Source organism: Ziziphus jujuba, chromosome 6 (assembly GCF_031755915.1).
Source record: "Ziziphus jujuba cultivar Dongzao chromosome 6, ASM3175591v1".
In the NCBI taxonomy this organism is placed as follows: Eukaryota; Viridiplantae; Streptophyta; class Magnoliopsida; order Rosales; family Rhamnaceae; genus Ziziphus; species Ziziphus jujuba.
In genome coordinates, this window is record NC_083384.1 from 6,386,432 (window position 1) to 6,406,940 (window position 20,509).

Consider the following 20,509-nt stretch of genomic DNA (forward strand, 5'->3'; position numbering starts at 1 on the left):
ATCCCTAATATCTTGGAAATCAAAGAAACAACAGATAGTGTCAAGGTCTTCAACAGAGGTAGAATATAGAGCCTTGGTCAATGAAACATGTGAGATAGTTTGGATACTGTCTCTTCTCAAAGATATGAAGATCAATAAAAAAGGACCAGCAATACTTTTTGGTGATAATCAAGCTGCTCTACACATAGCAGCCAATCTTGTTTATCATGAGCGTACTAAACATATTAAGATTGATTGTCACATTGTTTGGGAGAAGATACAGATAGGGATTCTTAAAACTTTGCATGTCACCTCACGGAACCAACTGGCCAGACATGACGACCAAGGCACTACATTCACCACTGTTTCATCCTCTTTTAAGCAAGATGGGAAAACATGATATGTATTATCCATCTTGAGGGGGAGTTTGACAAATAAATAGCCTCTTTCTTTTGTCCTTTTTAGTCATTTTACAATTAGATTGTTATAACCATTTTTGTCTTGTAGTAGTGGAAAAATTCCGTTTTTCTTCCTTTTCTTAAAAAGAGTTCATATACTTTATAACTGATTGAGGCATATAAGCCTTCTGTACAGCCATTTTCCAGAATTAATGAGAAGATTCTTCCCTTTTTCATTCATTCATTTTCTATAGTATTTTTCTTAATACTTTGTTTAACTAAGATAATCAGGAATATCCATAACATTCTAAATTGCAAGAACTTTCACACTTGAGGTGTTCAATGGGAATGTTGTTCCCATTTTAGCTATTAAATTTGGAGTAAAGGTGTCTACTTTTTCTGATTAGCCTATCGGAAGAAATTAGAATATCTTGCTTAAGTTATATGTGGGATCCCAAACATATTTTGGAGCAAGTAAAAGAGCTTTTGTCTGATCACGATTATTTTGCATGCTGTTGTTGATATCAATCAAGTGGCTCCTCATGGATGGTCAAAAAGCGAGTGCAACGGCAAGGCTGGATGGTTCCTCTCTGCTTACATAGAAGGGAAGAGAAAGCCCCAACAAGCAAAATAGCAAATTCAAGCTTGTGAGATGCCCCTCCACCTTGTACTTTGTTCCTAGTTTTTATGTTGTTAAAAGTTATATAGTCCTTGTCTTTTTGTCTATTATAGTTCCATTTTGTTTCCTTATAACAACATTCTTTTTGGCAGTGTGGCATTAAGCAGGAAAACAGTCTATATTTGCGATTTCAAATCATATGAGAAAGGAGGCTGTGGTTTGTAATGTGTGGATATAAATATATTTTTTTCTTCCTAGAAACAAATTTGGTTATTGTTAGATTTGATTAAAGAATATCAAATTACTTAATAAGATATTTACTTGATCCAAACAAAAGAGTTTTAAAACTTACCCATTCCGAAATATCAAACTCATTATAAAAATATAAGTCGATACTTAATTTTAGTATTGCAAATGCCATTCTCATTACATGCATATAATATTCATTTAAGTATATATATTCTAATCATCCACCATAGGTTGTGCCTGATAGATAACTTTTGTGTGTGTATATATATATATATATAATGGATAACTTTTGTGTGTATATGTGTGTATATATATATATATTATTCCTACAGATCAACTCTTTGCTTTGATTTTCTTAAGATCTTGAACAAGCATTGCTAAATTATGGCAGGAAGATCCATTTTTACCAATGCTATCCCTAGCCCATTTGGCAATTCTATCCACTGACCTTTGAAACTCCTCCCTTCTCTCCATCAATGTCTTGATTGTTCTCTGTATGGTCCATCTGTCACACGCCTCCAATTCAACCCTAATTCTCCACACCTTCCTAATACATACAACATTAACCCTCTGATCCCCTAAGTTGGGCCAACCATTCATAGGAACTCCCGCCAAAATACTCTCCAAGATTGAGTTCCAACCACCATGGGTCAGAAACCCACCCACACCATCGTTGGCCAAGACCCGTTCTTGTGGGGCCCAATCCACTATATACCCTATTTCTTTTGGCCCGATTTCAAGCACCTCAGGGAATGAAATGACGCCGTTGTCATTTTCTTCATCCACCATATCTGGCCGTACAGTCCACAGGAAAGAGTAGCCACTGTCAACCAAGCCATTCTAAAACTCCAAAAGCTGGGCCGACAACGTTTTGACAAGACTTCCAAAGCTGATGTAGAGAATAGATTTGGACGGTTGAGAATCGAGCCACGCCATGCAGTCATGTTTGGTTTTCCAAAGAGAGCCGTGTGATGCCGTTAGCAGAGAGCGATGATGTCCTATTCGGGAATTTAGAAGTGCATGGAGGGGTCCGATCTTGTAAGCTCGACCACAGGCGTTTGCAATGGTGGGGAGGCATGGAGCTTCAAGATCATCAGCGGTGTTAAGTATAACACCCCGATGATCGAGTCATGGCTAGAGCCTCATTGACAAAGAACTGATAGGTAGGGTCATTAACGTCTTTTAACACGCAAAAGTCTGGTAGATCTTTGAGCCTCAAACAATGTTCTAGTCCAGCCACTTCAATGTTGTTGATTCTATGATTTGTGTCTTTGTTTGAAACCAAAAAAATAAAAAATAAAAACAAAATAAAATTAAAAATCTGAAACGGTTATTTCGAGAATTATAGTATATTATATAAAATTTTATCTCATGTTCCAGAATATATTCCTTTAATTTTTTGGTAATAATGTTCCAGAACCATATATAATATATATGTTAATTATGTATTTTTATTTGTTCTAAGCTAACATTTGTTTGGTATTGAAATGAAAAATATAAACACTTTTGGTAGAAAAATTTACATTAATGCATGGAAATTGTTAAATGATAAGAAAATGCAAACGAATGTACAAGAGACTGGATAGAAAGAAAAAAACAGGTATTGATAATTGAGAGAAACGGGAAAATATAAATAAAAGATAATCTTTAGAAATCACATCGTTATTTTGGAATCAGAAAGTAATGATGTAAACTTGAATCCCACAAAGCAAACAAAAATATATATACATATTTCTATATATATATATATGTATATATTCTTTATATTAGCTAATTATTAATTTAAACTGCATCCCACTAATTTAAAAAAAAAAATTGAAAAATCTAATGTGGTAAAAAAAAGAAAAAAAAAGAAAAAAAGAAAAAAAAAAGGTTCTTTTTTATTCATTTGTTTACTTTTTGGTGAAGAGATTCCTTTTATAAGATTTAAGAGTACATGGACATTGAAATCAACCAAATAATCAATGCTTATTCTTCTACCAAAATAATAATAATAAAAAAATTAAAATAAAAACAAAATAAACTTAATGATAATAAAATAAACAAATTATAATTATACTAACCTTCATGATAAGGAAGCTGGCCATCTTCAATGAGTTTAGGGATACAAATATATGCCACCAAGTAATGAGCACTATGACAACAAACGAAATTACAGGAATCCCCAACTCCTCCACCACATCAACCGGAAAAGATACACTTCCATTGCCGATGATACATGTGATAGGCGGCGACTGAGCATTCTCTAACCTCTGGCTAAGGGTACCAATAACCTCTCAGATTTTCTTTAGCTTGGTACTTCAAGCCATAGAAGAAATCATAAGTGAAGGGACGTGGCTGGTCGTTTTAGTCCGGCATGCCATCCAAGATAGACTCAAAATGGAGGTTAGGGAATTGCAGGGAGAGAGCTGAGAGATTGGAGAAGCGCTTATATTTATAGCGAGTGTTGACGAAGGTAATGTAAAGGCCTATTTGGCTAAGAAGCTGTGCTAAGCAAAGGAATGGTTTAATATGGCCTTGGAATGGTAAGGGAAGCATTACCACATGGGGTTTCAACTCCATCTTTCAGCCTACCAATTCAATCACACAAATTTAATCAAGACTATCTCACAAGTTTATATATATATATATATATATATATTAATTTTCATCTAGTTCTTTTCGTGTATTTTTTTTTTAATTTTAAAATTCAAAATACTTTCTTTATTTTATATTTTCGACGTCGTCGTTAATATCGTTGGTCATGTTACATTGTCATGGTTTTCCATATATATGTTGACGGACTTCTCGTTTTGAATTAATATTTTGTTTTATTAGTGTTTCTTTTTTCTTTTTAGTTGTTGATGTTTGCCGGAATGGCAGAAAACTTTTGCATTTTAGGAATGCATGCTGGCTAAAGCTGTTGGCCTGTTGTACGTATGTTGACGTAGCTTTCATGTATCCTAGGAGACTCTCAAAGATTATGTTCCATAAATAATATTATATGTATATATTTATATGGAATGAATTTTACATCATATAGATTATAATTATATGTTATTAAAAAGTGAGTTTTGATATACAGCCAAGGGTGATAGCGTAGCAGAAGGAAGCCGTTCAGCCTTCGCATCTGCAAGTTTGGGAATTAAGGTTCGGGTCATAGCAAGCCCCGTTATTGCCTCGAATGGTCCCATTGCTGCAATGCAGCGTGGCGCAGAGCTTCGGTCTGGCCTGATGCCTATGATACTACCAGGAGACATATTTTCTTTCGAGAAAAAAAAAAAAGTGAGTTTTGATATGTTAAGAACATGTATTCACCTTAATTACCATGAAAACCATGATGATTTTGAGGTTAAAGAGTGATTCAAGTGATCAAATAAATTCCAATTATTGTTTTGCAAGTTTAGTCCAATCAATAATACAATTATCTCTTATAAATTTGACAAAACTGGTCATAAATATTGTCCAAGAGTTAAATAAAATAAAATCAAACTGTTTATAAAACAAAGTTACAGAATTATATAGGTTTAATTTTCAACAAATTCATTGGTCAAACTGCATGATTTGATTTAACTGGTAGGAAAATAATAACTGAGATAATGAATGTTAAGAGTTTTGTATATGGGCGGTAGAGTGTAAGAAACAGTATAGTTTAGGAGAGTAAAATATACTTATCTTAATTTCTTAAATATTTGTATAAGATTAATGCCCGGGGGTACCAAGAAGCCTAAACAAGATCAAGATGTTTACCAATGAATGACTCGTTATTATTTAATTAGTTTATATTTAGTTATATTTGTTCCTTTAAAGATATATGTTATTAAATTTATTTAACAAATTATACGTATTAAAGATATTAATATTAATTGGTACATTCATATAATCTAAATATGAAAAAGTAAACTTTTAAAATGAATAAGTTAATCAAAAAGACAAATCACATAAATATTAGCATATCATCCACTATATCATTTTGTGAATAAATTTAGTGATTATTTTGGTTACTCTATCATTATTAATTAGGTTATAATAATATTTTTGTAACATTCTACAGCATTTGGTATGGATTTTTTGTTCATAGTTTCTTAGGAAGTCACTTTTTACCATACTCATTATGGAGTTTTTTGGATCTTATGATTGCTCTTGCCTGAGAATGCTTAACTTTGGAATTCTTTTGAACCCTGAAGCTAACCATTCTAAAAAGATTTCGGCATTATGAAAGTGACTATTATTATTGAAATGAAGAATTTTGACCGTTTATTGAAATGGTCGTTGGAATATTGTTTTTTGATCACTTTTTGAAATGCTTTTTTCTTAATATTTAATAGTAAAATTCTTGTTAATTTGGGATCTTTATGTGCTTTCTTTTTTCTTTTCTATTTTTTTTGTCAATTGCAACCCTTATGACTTACATTTTCTTCTCTGTATATATATATATATATATATATTCTTTTAAACGTAAGTGCCGATATTGTCATAAAGGAATTTTACATTACATAATGGGGGGAAAATGTATCATACTTTGGGGGCGTAAGTATTAGATTGTTTGCCAGATATATGCATTTTGATATGATCATTAGCCTTTCTTTTACCATCATATGAATTAATAATAAATTACTGTTATTATATCGATTGGACTTTATTTAAATGAGTTGGGTCTATTAGCTCATGCATACTTCTTGTCAAACTAACCACATGATTGTTTGGTACGACAAAAAAGTACTAGAAGGATCCAGAGTCCTTATAGCATCTAATATGGCATGCCAAATGCGACCTTTGGGCATCATAAGTTTTGAATTTGATTTCGATGTTCATTGTTTTGCTAGCAGTATTAAGACGATTGGGAAGCTTAGATAATGATGCTGTTATGGTTGACGAAGCTGAAAGTTTATGCCACCAACAACTTCGAAATTTGTACAAATCTACAAGGGAAGCTAAGGTGTAGTTCCCAAGCATTGTGATGTTAGATTGTTAGTTAATATAAACTATATTTCGGCATTTTTAATCTAATGATAGATAATGTTGTGCAGCACTTTCAGCGGAATATTGTTTGTGGAGTTGAAAAATTTATTTCTACAAGCTACAAGTGCAAGAAAATGGAGATAGGTAAGAATATTTTTTTATCTGCTTAATGTGTTCCTTTTACAAGGCCAGCATATAAATTCCACCTTAAATAATTTAGTGAGGAAGCTGGTCGAAGATTGCTGTAAATATGGATAGAAGAATCAGAGCAGTCATGGTCCTCTTGCGATCTCGCATCTATCAACTTTGGTACCTCATATAATTCAATTGAAAAGTACACACATTTTAGCAATCTCCTGACATGATCCTTGAAAAGTACACAGGACTTGAATGTGTTTTAGGATTTTTGTGGAAAAAAAAATGCCAAAATTTGCTTTTGGCATTTCTGAATTAGGGAATTTGCTTTTGGCATTTCTGAATTAGGGCCTTTCTTAGCCTGTACTTGTTTGTGTGTAGGACTCGAGAGTTTGGAGTGAAGATTTTTTATTTCAAGGGAGGGCAGGGGAACTCTAAAAGAAAATATTTATGCCTATTAGGCTGAAGGAATTGAGACTTATCACTTATGTTCGATGTCTGCGTGGCTACATTTTCTACTATCCGGCTATATTTTTCAACATTGAAGATGCTACGTTGAAGGGATATAAAATAGGATTCTCTCAGTTTAGTTTGTGCTTTGGCATATAAAGTAGGATTTTCTCAATTTAGTTTGTGCTTTGCTGGTTAAACAATCCCAATATTATACTTGGTGTTATATATCATTAGGATGTGTACCACATGAAATGATTTGTTCTGTAATTCCCTTTTACTTCTTTTTGGGTTTTACAAAAGTTAATGGCCTGTAACAACTTGTGTGAAACGTTACATTTGTTGATGGACTACTTTCATCACAGGCTATTTGTATTGAGTGCTGAGGACGTTAGTGATTTTAACCATGCTTAGAGTACTTTTGTTCTCTAACTGTCGTAAGGAATGTATTCTAACTACCTGACCAACCAGTTTTTTTTTACAAGGAATCAGTGATGAGCGTAAGATATATTTTATTACTGTCTACTACTATTTTAAAGTTTCATCTTCTCTATTTCTTTTTATGTTTGTAATTGTGCCACAGGTTTTAAATCTGTAGGTGGTGAGCCATTACGGACACAAATACATGGAGTTCCTTTTGAAAATGCTTGCCACTTGGCACACCATTATGATAAACCCATCAAGAGGTGGAGGCCCAGGTAAATTTCTAATCTCAAGTATAGGAGTAAACACTGGTGTAGAAAACTGCATATTCATAGTTCATAGTTAATATCTTCTTATCGGGTAACTGAAGTTTTGAGGCATCGATCAAAATCTAGGGATCTTTCTATGTCTGGAGAGAGTTCTGTGAAGCTTCAAAGTGCAGAAGCACGATTGGCTAATCTTAAATCTTCTGCTACGACACTTGGCAGAGAAGCAATTGCTGCAATGTTGTGAGTTGAGGATCAGCAGCAGCAGATGACTTTTCATAGGCTTCTTATCATGGTAATATTTCTAATTCTTTGTCCAACAGGACACCATATATATGTTGGCATGTTTTCATTGCCAATCGTAAATAAAACTTGAGAGATCTTTATATGTCTTTGCTTTCATTATTATTACATTGTAATGAGGATAGAGGTATTTATATGATTTTATTTTAACTTTGGCAAGTGAGTCCAAGAAAAAAAAAATACCATTTTAAATTTTTTTGCAAGGTCAATGCTAAGAGATCTTATCATCAACATGTTCTTGCTATTTTGGAGAAGTTCCATGCTAAGGTCTGTTATCCAGCTTTGCTCTGCCTTTACTATTTTCTTTTATCCTATTTTTATGAGATTAACTTGTCCTGCCCCATATTTTTCGAAATACTTGATGCTAGATTGTAGAGATTCAACCTGTATATCGTAAGCAATATATATATCCATAAGCAGCACACAACCCATAAAAAGTCCACAATTAAGCAAATATAGATGAAAAAGAAGATCTCAGAACAAACCCATATGAAAATTCTAGAGAGAGAAAGAAAAGCACATAAATATAAGAGAAGAGAGAGAGAAAAACACACAAAAGTTTTACATGGTTTGATCAAAGTGTTCTACGTCCACGAGCAAGCAAATATATGATGATTCTCATTATCTTGAAAAGATTACCAACTTAATCACCAAGAGCATGGCACCGTTGATGGGATTTTGAAGAACCCACTGTTTCTCTCTTTAAAACTAGTAGAAAACACTGTTAGATCTGTTTGGCACGAATTCTTAGGCTAATATATCATTAAAGAGGGGCAAAATCATAATTTTTGATTTTTTTTCCTTTTTTTTTTTTTTCCTCTTCACTTCATCACCAAACATCATCCTATCAACTCCTCATGTTCACCATTAATTTAGAGTCACAAAAATAACATATCTTGACATTGACTCTAAATTCACATACTCTTCAAATCACTTCCCATCACTCCTTGCTTACATACTCATCCTCGTCACTTGCTTTGCACACTGCTTAGACTCATACAGAGCCTAAGCTTCTCCATTGGAACTATCTTGGTCAACATATCCGCCGAATTCTTTTCATCCTCAATCTTCACCAAATCCACTTCACCTTTATCGATCAATTCTCGAACAAAGTGGTACTTCTTCTCAATATGCTTTGTACGGTCTGAGAAGGCTTGATTCTTTTCCAAGAAAACTGCACTTTAGTTGTCATAACGCACAATGACTTGGTTTTGGGGAACACCAAGCTCATTTACCAACCATTTTAATCATAATGCCTCCTTTGTTGTTTCTGTGGCCACCATATATTCGGCTTCGGTATTTGAGAGTGCAACCACCAGTTGTAACGATGCTCTCCAACTAATTGTATTACCATAAGCTGAAAATATATAACCTATCAAGGACTTTCTCTTGTCCCGATTACCACCAAGGTCCGCATCACAATATTTGACAACACAATCACTATTACCATTGTTCTCTTTCCGATACAATAAGCCAACATCCATGGATCCCTTCAAATATCTTAAAATCCATTGTAAAGCCTCCCAATGTGGTTTGCCTGGATTACTCATAAACCTACTCACCACACTAACCGCATGAGCGATGTCCAGTCTAGTACACACCATCAAATACATGATGCAACCTACGGCACTTGCATATGGTGTCTTAGCCATGCTCTCCCTCTCTTGTTCATTTTTTAGGCATTACTTGGATGACAATTTGAAATGGGGTGCTAAAGGCGTGATCACGGGATTTGCATCGGCCATGTTGAACCTTTCCAAGACCTTCAAAATATACTTCCTTTAAGAGACAAATATCTCCCGATTCTTCTTATCTCGAAATATATCGATCCCCAAAATTTTCTTGGGTTCTCTAAGGTCTTTCATCTTAAAACTAGAACTCATCAACTTCTTCAAATTATCAATTTCATCCATATGTTTGCACACAATTAACATATCATCAACATACAACAAGAGATAAATGAACTCCCCATTCGACAACTCTTTGTAATACACACAAAGATCAAACATGCTCCTCTTGAAGCCAATACCAAGCATAAACATGTCAAATTTCTTATACCATTGTCTAGGAGATTGTCTCAAGCCATAAAAGGGATTTTTGAAGCAAGCATACCTTGGCACCCTTTGCATATCCATTGGGTTGAGCCATATAAATCTCTTCCTCAAGGTCTCCATACAAGAATGGAATCTTGATGTCCAATTAATGCAACTCAAGACCCTTGTGAATCACAAGTGATAACAAGATCCGAATAGAAGTGTGTCTCACCGCCGGAGAGAATATTTCATTGAAATCCACTCCCTCCTTTTGAGTATAACCTTTTGCAACCAATCGAGCTTTGAACCTTGGTGCCTCAACTCCGGTACACCTTCCTTCTTCTTGAACACTCACTTGCAACCTATAATTCTTCCACCTTTAGGCTTATCTACTAACTTCCAAGTTTCATTCCTATGTAAGGAATCCATCTCCTCATCCATGGCCGCCTTCCACTTTACAAAATCTTTTAAAGCTAAAGCTTCCTAAAAAGTGTTAGGCTCCGAATCCATTTATGCCCCAACTTCGAGAGCATATGCAATACAATCCGCAAAACCATATCTCACTGGTGCCTTGGATTGTCTCCATTCTATATCGCAAGCCAAATTGTGATCATGAAGGTTATCAACATCAACCACCTCCTCATTGGTATGATCAACTACCTCATCAACATGTTTTTTGAGCCACTTGTGTATCACGGTGCTCCTCATGATTCACCTTCTTTCTTGGATTATCCTCAATCCCAAGATCAAATGTCTCCTTGTCAACTTCACCTCCACTTAAAGATTCTCCATCCTTCACCAACCCAAGCATCTCACTCTCCTTGAACACCACATCCCTACTAATCACACACTTCTTTTTATCCAGATTCCAAAGTCTATACCTTTGACACCCTCTGAGTACCCCAAGAAAATGCATTTCATAGATCTTGGATGTAACTTGCCTTCGTTTACATGAACATATGAAGTGCAACCAAAGAATTTGAGATTACTTAAATCTGGTGCATGCTTGGACCGCTTCTCCATTGGAGTTTTGAACTCAATAGGCACTCGACGGACATTGATTAATCAAGTAAACTACGGTATTCACTGGCTCTGCCCAAAAACTTGTAGGTAGCTCAGCATTGGAAAGCATACTTCTCACTCTTTCCAAAATGGTCCTATTCATATGTTCGGCAAGACCATTTTGTTGAGGAGTCATCCACATGGTCTTGTGTTTCACAATTCCATGCTATTACAATAGGAATTGAACTCCTCATTGCAATACTTGAGCCCATTATCAGTTCAGAGCATCTTCATCTTCTTTCTGGTTTGGTTCTCAACCATAACCTTCCATTCCTTAAACTTAATGAAAGACTCATCCTTGCTTTTCAACATGTAAACCCATACTCTCTTTGAGTAATCATCAATGAGGGTTATGAAGTACCTACAACCACCCATTGAATTTATTCTCGTGGGGCCACATACATTAAAATGAACATAATCCAAGATCCCCTTAGTTCGATACACCACGATGTTGAACTTCACCCTAGCTTGCTTGCCATAGATACAATGCTCCTAAAAGTCAAGTTTCTCCACCTTGTGCCCACACAAAAGCCCTTGTTTACTAAGCTCAATTAGCCTTTTCTCGCTAATATGGTGTATCCTTCTATGCCAAAGTGTGGTGTCGCTCACTTTCTCATTCACCGAGACCGAAGCTTCACCTTGAACCACATTTCCATCTAGCACATACAAGCCATTCTTCTTAGAAGCCTTCACCGCTACCATTGAACCCTTCAAGACCTTCAAAGTGCCTCTCTCGGCCTTATAACTATATGCATGCTCATTCAATGTACCAAGAGAAATCAAATTCCTCTTCAACCCGGGAATATACCGCACATCCGACAAAGTTCTCGCAACTCCATCATGAAGCTTCAACTTTATCGTACCAATCCCCTCAACATTGTAAACTGCATTGTTCCCCATAAGAACAAATCCTCCATCTAGTTCCTCAAATATATCAAAATAACTCCTCATCAGACTCATATGGAAAGTACAACTCGAGTCAAGTATCCACTCAACACCATTGTCTCGGTCGGTTTCAAGCAATACTTCAGAGCTTTCATAACCTTCCAAGGTAACATTTGCATCTCCATCGGATTGCTTCTCCTGTCCTTTTCCAACCTCTCTGGAAAATCCTTCTTGAAATGCCCCAATTGATTACAATGGAAACATCTCATTTTGTCCCTTGATTTTGATCTACCCTGACTTTTACCTCGTCAATTTCTACCACTAGGCCGATCCGAGGTTCTACCTCTCACTGTGAGTCCCAACCCATCACTACTTTTGCCACTCAAGCTCTTCTCCGCATCCTTAGCAACTATCGCCACTATAACTTCCTTCTCATCCAAGGTTTTTCTTCCATACTTGAGAGTATCCACAAAGTGTTCGTTTCCTTAAGGCAAAGAATTAAGCAAAATCACCGTTTGGTCCTCACCCTCAATTGAGATTTGCATATTCTCCATGTCTTGAATCAACTTAGTGAAGCCATCAAGATTATCACTCAAAGACCTTCCCTCTTTCATTTTGAAGCCATATAGCCGTTGCTTCAAATTGATGTGGTTCGGTACCGATTTAGCCATGTACCTCTCTTCCAAAACTGTCCAAACATCCGCCGCTGTTGTTTCCTTCGACATCTCTCTCAACACCTTGTCTCTAAGACCAAGAATTATAGAACTATATGCCTTTCCCTCTTTTCCCTAACATCCATTGTTTCCGGTAAATTCCTCACATTCTAAAGCCACATTCAACCCTTCCTTGACTAACACCGCCTTCATTTTCATCTTCCAAAGGCCAAAATCGTTTAAGCCCATGAATTTCTCCACCTCAAACTTAGTAGACATGGGCAAATTTGCTTGGGAACACTATAATCAACCTAGCTTCAACCAAGGGATCCTCCAAGAAGCTACACAAAAGCCCCAAATCTCCAATCTCCAATCCCTAGATTTTCACCACTCTAGGCTTTGATACCAATTTGTAGAAATTCAACTGGTGTATAGCAAGCAATATATATATCCACAAGCAGCACACAACCCACAAAAAGTCCATAAAGAAGCAAATATAGATGAAATAGAAGATCTCCGAACAAACCCATGTGAAAATTCTAGAGAGAGAAATATAAGAGGAGAGAAAGAGAGAAAAACACATAAAAGTTTTACATGGTTCGATCAAGGTGATCTACATCCATGAGCAAGCAAAGAGATGATGATTCTCATTATCTTGAAGAGATTATAAGCTTAATCACCAAGAGCATGGCACCATTGATGGGATTTTGAAGCTTCAAAATCTAGGGATCTTTCTATGTTTGGAGAGAGTTCTATGAAACTTCAAAGTGCAGAAGCACGATTGGCTGATCTTAAATCTTCTACTATGGCACTTGGCAGAGAAGCGACTGCTGCTATGTTGTGAATTGAGGATCAGCAGCAGCAGATGACTTTTCATAGGCTTCTTATCAAGGTAATATTTCTAGTTCTCTGTCCAACAGAACACCACATATATGTTGGCATGTTTTCATTGCCAATCGCAAAAAAAACTTGAAAGATCTTTATATGTCTTTGTTATCATTATTATTACATTGTAATGAGGATAGAGGTATTTATATGATTTTATTTTAACTTTGGCAAGTGAGTCCAAGAAAAAAAAATACCATTTTAAATTTTTTTGCAAGGCCAACGCTGAGAGATCTTGTCATCATCATGTTCTTGCTATTTTGGAGAAGTTCCATGCTGAGGTCTGTTATCCAGCTTTGCTTTGTGTTTACTATTTTCTTTTATCCTATTTTTATGAGATTAACTTGTCCTGCCCCATATTTTTTGAAATACTTGATGCTAGATTGTAAAGATTCAACCTGTGTATCGCAAGCAACATATATATCCACAAGTAGCAGACAACCCATAAAAAGTCCACAAACAAGCAAATATAGATGAAATAGAAGATCTCAGAACAAAACCATATGAAAATTCTAGAGAGAGAAAGACAAGCACAAAAATATAAGAGGAGAGAGAGAGAGAGAGAGAGAGAAACACACAAAAGTTTATATGGTTTGATCAAGGTGATCTACGTCCACTGGCAAGCAAAGAGATGATGATTCTCATTATCTTAAAGAGATTACTAGCTTAATTACCAAGAGCATGGCACCATTGATGGGATTTTGAAGCTGCGAAATCTAACGATCTTTCTATGTCTAGAGAGAGTTCTATGACGCTTCGAAGTGCAGAAGCACGATTGGCTGATCTTAAATCTTCTACTATGGCACTTGGCAGAGAAGCGACTGCTGCTATGTTGTGAGTTGAGGATCAACAGCAGCAGATGACTTTTCATAGGCTTCTTATCATGGTAATATTTCTAGTTCATTGCCAATCACAAATAAAAATTGAGAGATCTTTATGTCTTTTTTTCATTATTATTACATTGTAACAAGGATAGAGGTATTTATATGATTTTATTTTAACTTTGGCAAGTGAGTCTAAGAAAAAGAAATACCATTTTAAATTTTTTTGCAAGGTCAACGCTGAGAGATCTTATCATCAACATGTTCTTGCTATTTTGGAGAAGTTCGATGCTGAGGTCATTAATCTAGCTTTGCTTTACCTTTACTATTTTCTTTTATCCTATTTTTATGAGATTAACTTGTCCTGCCCCATATTTTTCGAAATACTTGATCCTAGATTGTAGAGATTCAACTTGTGTATCGTAAACAATATATATATCCATAAGCAGCACACTACCCAAAAAAAGTCGACAAACAAGCAAATATAGATGAAATGGAAGATCTCAGAACAAACCCATATGAAAATTCTAGAGAGAGAAAGACAAACACATAAATATAAGAGGAGAGAGAGAGAAAAACACACACAAAATTTACGTGGTTCGATCAAGGTGATCTACGTCCACGGGCAAGCAAAGAAATGATGATTCTCATTATCTTGAAGAGATTACAAGCTTAATCACCAAGAGCATGGCACCATTGATGGGATTTTGAAGAATCCACTGTTTCTCTCTGTAAAACCAGTAGAAAACACTCTTAGATCTGTTGGGTTTCCTCTTCACTTCATCACCAAACATCATCCCATCAAATCCTCATGTTCACCATTAATTTATAGTCACAAAAACAACATAGATGAATTGGGAGAAGCAGTTAAAAGAATTTTCATCTGTGCTAATGTAGATTCACAGAAATATGTATGAATGGCTTGGAAATCAGGATAACAATTCATAGGAATCTGATGATCATCAAGATGACATGTTCTTTATCGCTAAAGCAAGACCTCTTAAATATTACAGTTTTTCATTATGATGCACAGGGATAACATCATGTAAGCTAGTATTTTGTTATTAGAGCGACTGTACCGTGGAACCAATTAGTATATGTATTTATCATTTAGGTTTGTTACCATTGTACTTAGTCTACTTTTTATTTAATTCTGCCTTTCTTTTTAGGAATAAATATATTATTAGAAATACTTCATCTTGTAGGTTATACACCAGTTTGATGCTGAAGCAGAAGGGGAGCTGAGTCTATCAGTTGATGATTATGTTGTGGTTCGCCAGGTTCTCTGTCCTTTGCTAATTGTAAATACAGCTGTCTTTCTTTAGATTTTTAGGTTGTGATTATAGGCATTTACAGTTATTGAAATAACATTTGTTTCTTGAAACAAGGTCAGGGAAAGGTTTGTGACGTTTTTTCCTTTAATACTGAAAATATGATAAACTCTTTTAAAAAGATTTCTTCGAAGATAATTTTGAAAGCACTTTTGAAAGTGATTTTGGTATACTTTTCAAAACATGCAAAGTCTAGTACATTTTAGCACCGTAAAAATTTGCTTCTTTATGTAACTAAGATAATGAGGAATGTCTATAATCCTCCAAATCACATAAACATATATACTTAAGGTGCTCAATGGGAACGTCGTTCCCATTTCAGCTATTAAATTTGGCGTAAGGTTGTCAATTTTTTTCTGATTAGCCTATTCCTTTTGAAGTTATATATATACATTAATATTTAAACTCATGACTTGATAGGTATAGCATAAGTAGTTGGGAAAATCTCAAAGTAAGTGACCTAATGGATGTTGTAGCTTAGGGTGCACCCTGCTTGAGTATCTTATTTGTGGCGTATATAAGAATTCCTTAGATTCGTTGACATTATATGCAAAGCAAACAGCATTCAGAGATGTGACCGAGTGTTGACAGAAATATATTGTTCAATGAATATTAGATAATTTTTAAACCGTATTTTCTAAGTAAACTAGTGTTTCTACATTAACATAACATTTCCATAGTGCACATAATGTTCATGCTTTGACCTTATAAGTTTTTATTTTCAAATTCATCCCATCCATCCAAAATGAACTAACAGCTGAAATTAGAATATCTTACTTACGTTATATGAGGGATCCCTAACATATTTCGATAACAAAGAAATGAGCTTTTGTCTGATCATGATCATTTTGCATGCGGTTGATATCCATCAGGTGGTCCCTCATGGATGGTCGGAAGGCGAGTGCAACGGCAAGGCTGGATGGTTCCCCTCAACTTATATAGAAAGGCAATAGAAAGCCCCGACAAACAAAATAACACGTTCAAGCTTGTGAGATGCCCCTCCCTCCGAACTTTGTTCTTAGTTTTTATGCTGTTAAAAGTTGTATAGTCCATATCTTTTTGAGAATTATAGTTCCAGTCTGTTTCCTTAGAACAACATTCATTCTGGCAGTGTGGCATTAAGCAGAAAACAACCTTATTTGTGATTTCAATTCATATGAGAGAGGAAGCTGTGGTTTGTAATATGGATATATTTTTTTCTTAGGAAAAAATTGGTAATTGTTAATTAGATTTAATTAAAGATTATCAAATTACTTAAAAAGCTATTACTTAATCCAAACAAAGAGTTTTATAACTCATCCACTCCGAAATATAAAGCTCATTATAAAAATGTAAGGTGACACTTCTTTTTACATGAATATAATTTTTATATATGTATATATTATAGAAATCATTTTTTATGATTCCATAGGCATAATAATTGACTATTATTATTATTATTATTTGTATTTTTTAAAAATTAAAACCTTAAAAGTGGAACATTTTACTTAAAAATAATAATTACATGGGATATTAGCTGGGATATTATCGAAACAGCGAAGGAGGTAAAAAGTGTTTTTTCGGAAAAGCAAGAATAATTTAGGTGAGAAGTATTTTTATTGGAAAAGCAAGAATAATTTAGGTACTAGAACAACACAGCCATAGCTGTAAATACAGAACATAAGACCAACCAAGACACAAAAGAAAAAGACGATGACAACAAATGTGACCAAAAAAAAAAAAAAAAACACACTTCCACGCTAATCCCGTGGCACATACATGTAGCCATCATAACCAAGATGACCATTTATCTGTAGAGGGTCCATTGCTCTGATCACATTGCTGACGAATTACTCTGTAAGGCCTGCCTGGCTACTTTGGGTAGAGAAATACCATTCACAATGAAATACCTCATAAGCACCATGCAAAATATTTCTCCTTATGATCAAGGATAATGAGGAAACAAGGATAAGAAGGATAAGGAGAACAAGGAGGGTAAGGAGGATAAAAACCCCTTGGTTTAATCTTCAAATTGTTGGCAGATGAATTTTGTTGGTTGGTGGTCGAACTTTTGGTGCAACGAAAACTGATGAATGTGTCATTACTTGACCACATTCAAGGCATTTCATGGTCTTTGGAATAATATTTGCAGCTGCGCTTGGAATATTAATCTAGAAAGAGTGGCTAAACATGTCAGCCACTTGTTTGTGGTACTCTTTGAATATAGTTTCAAATTTTTCCTCATGAAAATTATTTTCCTCCTCTCTCGGCAGTTTAATGACCAGCTTCTTCAAGGCCTTTGAGATTTTGGAGCCCTGATCAGCAATTATCACATTTGAACCTTTAACAAGAATACCCCATCCATTGGTCTCTATTTTATTGGAAAGTAGCTTTTGAAGTATCTGTAGTGTCTCATCACTACCATAGCCACCCTTGACCTCCTCCTGATGAACCTTGATCAAGTACATACTTTCTATGATGCTCCAAAACCCCATCTCATTCTTTCCAGTTTCTATAAACTCTATGCCAGTGCTTCCTTCTTTTTCTCCATCTTTCAAAAATTTTCCAAGGTCAACATTTTTATCTGGCTTTGGAACTTTTTGATCCAGTGTTGGTCGGTTCCACCGTAGAAGAAAATGTACTTTTCCTCTTCCATCTGTTTCACCAAAAATATTTTATCCCTTATCAGCTTTTTTATTGCTTCAACAACTGATATTCAAAGATATATTTGGGTTTATATGGATTTCACAATTTGTTTTACCTTGTTAGGATTTTAATTTTTCATTTGAATCATATAAATCTCAAATATATATTTAAATCTCATTCCTTGATGCAATTTAAAAAATATATGTATATATAGGTGTGTATGTATATGATTTATCTCGATATATAGAGATGCATCCTAAGGAAAATGCTCACCACTTAGTGAGCATCTAATGCATATCCAAATAAGGATACACGGGTTAATTCTTATACTCATATATCTTTGTTTAGATACGCTTTAGGTCTTTATAGAGTGGTGAGCACCTTCGCCAACAATAGAAGGACTATCTATATGTATATGATATATATATATATATAAATATATGTGTGTGCTCGAGTTTATAACGTGTATGTACCCATGATTACATGCTTGGATGAATGTGTTTGGCTACACGATGTAGCCAATTCTCCAAATGAGGTATGGCATATTCAGCCATCTTAGTGAAGAAAGGCCTCCATTCCTAATACCCAGATCAATGGCAGTGCATTAGGGTTTTCGACCTCACTTTGTTGGTTCAGTAACACAACGATAAGGTTACCATTAAAGTGCCACTCCTCTTTGATGAACTTGATGCCTGCAATGGTTAAGACCATTTGTACAACATACCATGGCATTTGATCTCAAAGCTCCATAAACAATTGGAGTTGCTCAAGAGTTTGTTCCTCCACAATTGGGATCCATACCATCTTATAACGCTTATAGCCTTTTATTCCTTCATAAATATTTATGAGATTCTTAATATCGACTTCTGAAATGTCTAAACATGAAATTATCAAGAGAACATCTTTCCTAGAAAGGATGTCGATGCTCACACCCTGATTCAACAAATTAGATAATAAAATCATATCATTTATTGCAAAACTAATTAAGTACTAATTAGCTCGAGCGGATGAGAAAGAAGAAAGGGTGCTATAGAAAGTACAGGACATACCGCAGTAGTGGAACCATCATTTATATGACGTAAGTGTGTATCATTCTCGGTAGATATCAGCAGCTTCAAAATGTCAACTACTTCATGAGATGATTCATCATATTGATGTCTGAATATGCTAATGTGTTTCCAATGAACATCTGTTTGTTCTGCAGGATATATATATATATATATATATATAAGAAGATGAAGCTAATAATTAACTGACATGTCATTTTATATCTATAAATTAAATGAATATGTGAACAATTAATTACTCTGCTGCTCGCTAATTCGTCTATGCATTTCAAGATCTTCAGGGATAGATGCGAGATACTAAATCCATTTCGTTAGATCTTGTGTTTGGCCCCTGAAATCAAAATCATGCATTATTGTTGTACTTATTTTAATTTTTTTTGTTGTATTTATATATATATACTAATTTCTTATAATAATAATAATAATAATAACAAAAATCTTACTCATAGCTTTTCAAGTAGGCAATCTGTACTGCACAAGCCACAATACTTGTGATTGTCCCATACACATGTTTTTGGATAGTTGTTAAAAGTCCTGGTACATCTGCACTAGTGTAGTGGGTACATAGCTTCTCCAGCTCAAAGACGGATTTGGTAACTTCCAAAATGAGCATTATTGAAACTTAATTCAGTACTAAACTCATTCACAGTAACAAGAAAGGAAGAAAGACATAGAAAAACACACTAATTATAACCAGGTTCAGTCTAGAAGTGACCTACATCCTCGATGAACTCCATCTAAGAAGTTCTTGCACTATGAACAAAGTTCTAATACACCATTGCAGCAATTTCTCTTGGTTTTACAGATTTTCTATACCCAGAAACCAAACCAAAAACCCCTTTACAACGTCTCTCGTTCTCATAAATCACTCATCCAGAATCATCCTAAACAATACCAAGAGAAAGAGAAAAAACAATGAGAAAGAGGCTACAAGAAGAAAAGTGAAAACAAGAAGAACAAAGGCTTTGATCGAGAACGAACAGCTTCTATCATATATTTTTAGTTTCTACACTTAAGCCATTATTTATAAACCTCCAAAATAGAAAACTAACTGCTGACTTATCCTAACCACTTCCTTAAGTGCAACGGCACCGTTTCACAACTGATGCTTATAAGAAATGTTGACATTGACAATCTCTCAATTGAATCACAACCAGCATACTCCACCTTGATTCAAGAGAGAGGAAAAAATTGTGTGCAAGACTCCTTGGACTTCTCAGTTCACTGATTTAACCTATCAACCAGGTTCAACTTTTAGCAAACTGTTGTAAGTTTCATGTTTGTTAATTGGAAGCACTTTAGTTCCCATATCTGCTGGATTATATGCTGTTGCAACCTTCTCCAAGCCAATAACTCCTTCATTCACAATATCCCTTGTGAAATG

The 20,509-nt window shown here is 35.0% G+C and overlaps 2 protein-coding genes across 2 annotated transcripts; one reads left to right on the plus strand and one right to left on the minus strand.

Moving 5' to 3' along the window:
- The first annotated feature begins 6,031 nt into the window (after positions 1–6,031).
- LOC132803960 (SH3 domain-containing protein 1-like) lies at positions 6,032–7,707 on the plus strand. Its single transcript, XM_060817827.1, has 4 exons — positions 6,032–6,163; positions 6,255–6,330; positions 7,355–7,469; positions 7,590–7,707. The coding sequence occupies exons 1-4, from the start codon at positions 6,032–6,034 to the stop codon at positions 7,705–7,707; spliced, it is 441 nt and encodes a 146-aa protein (XP_060673810.1).
- A 3,643-nt stretch (positions 7,708–11,350) lies between these two features.
- LOC132803961 (uncharacterized) lies at positions 11,351–12,468 on the minus strand. Its single transcript, XM_060817828.1, has 3 exons — positions 12,270–12,468; positions 12,087–12,227; positions 11,351–11,970 (listed from the first exon to the last, which is right to left on the minus strand). Exons 1-3 carry the CDS (start codon positions 12,466–12,468, stop codon positions 11,351–11,353), a joined length of 960 nt encoding a protein of 319 aa, XP_060673811.1.
- Positions 12,469–20,509: the final 8,041 nt, after the last annotated feature.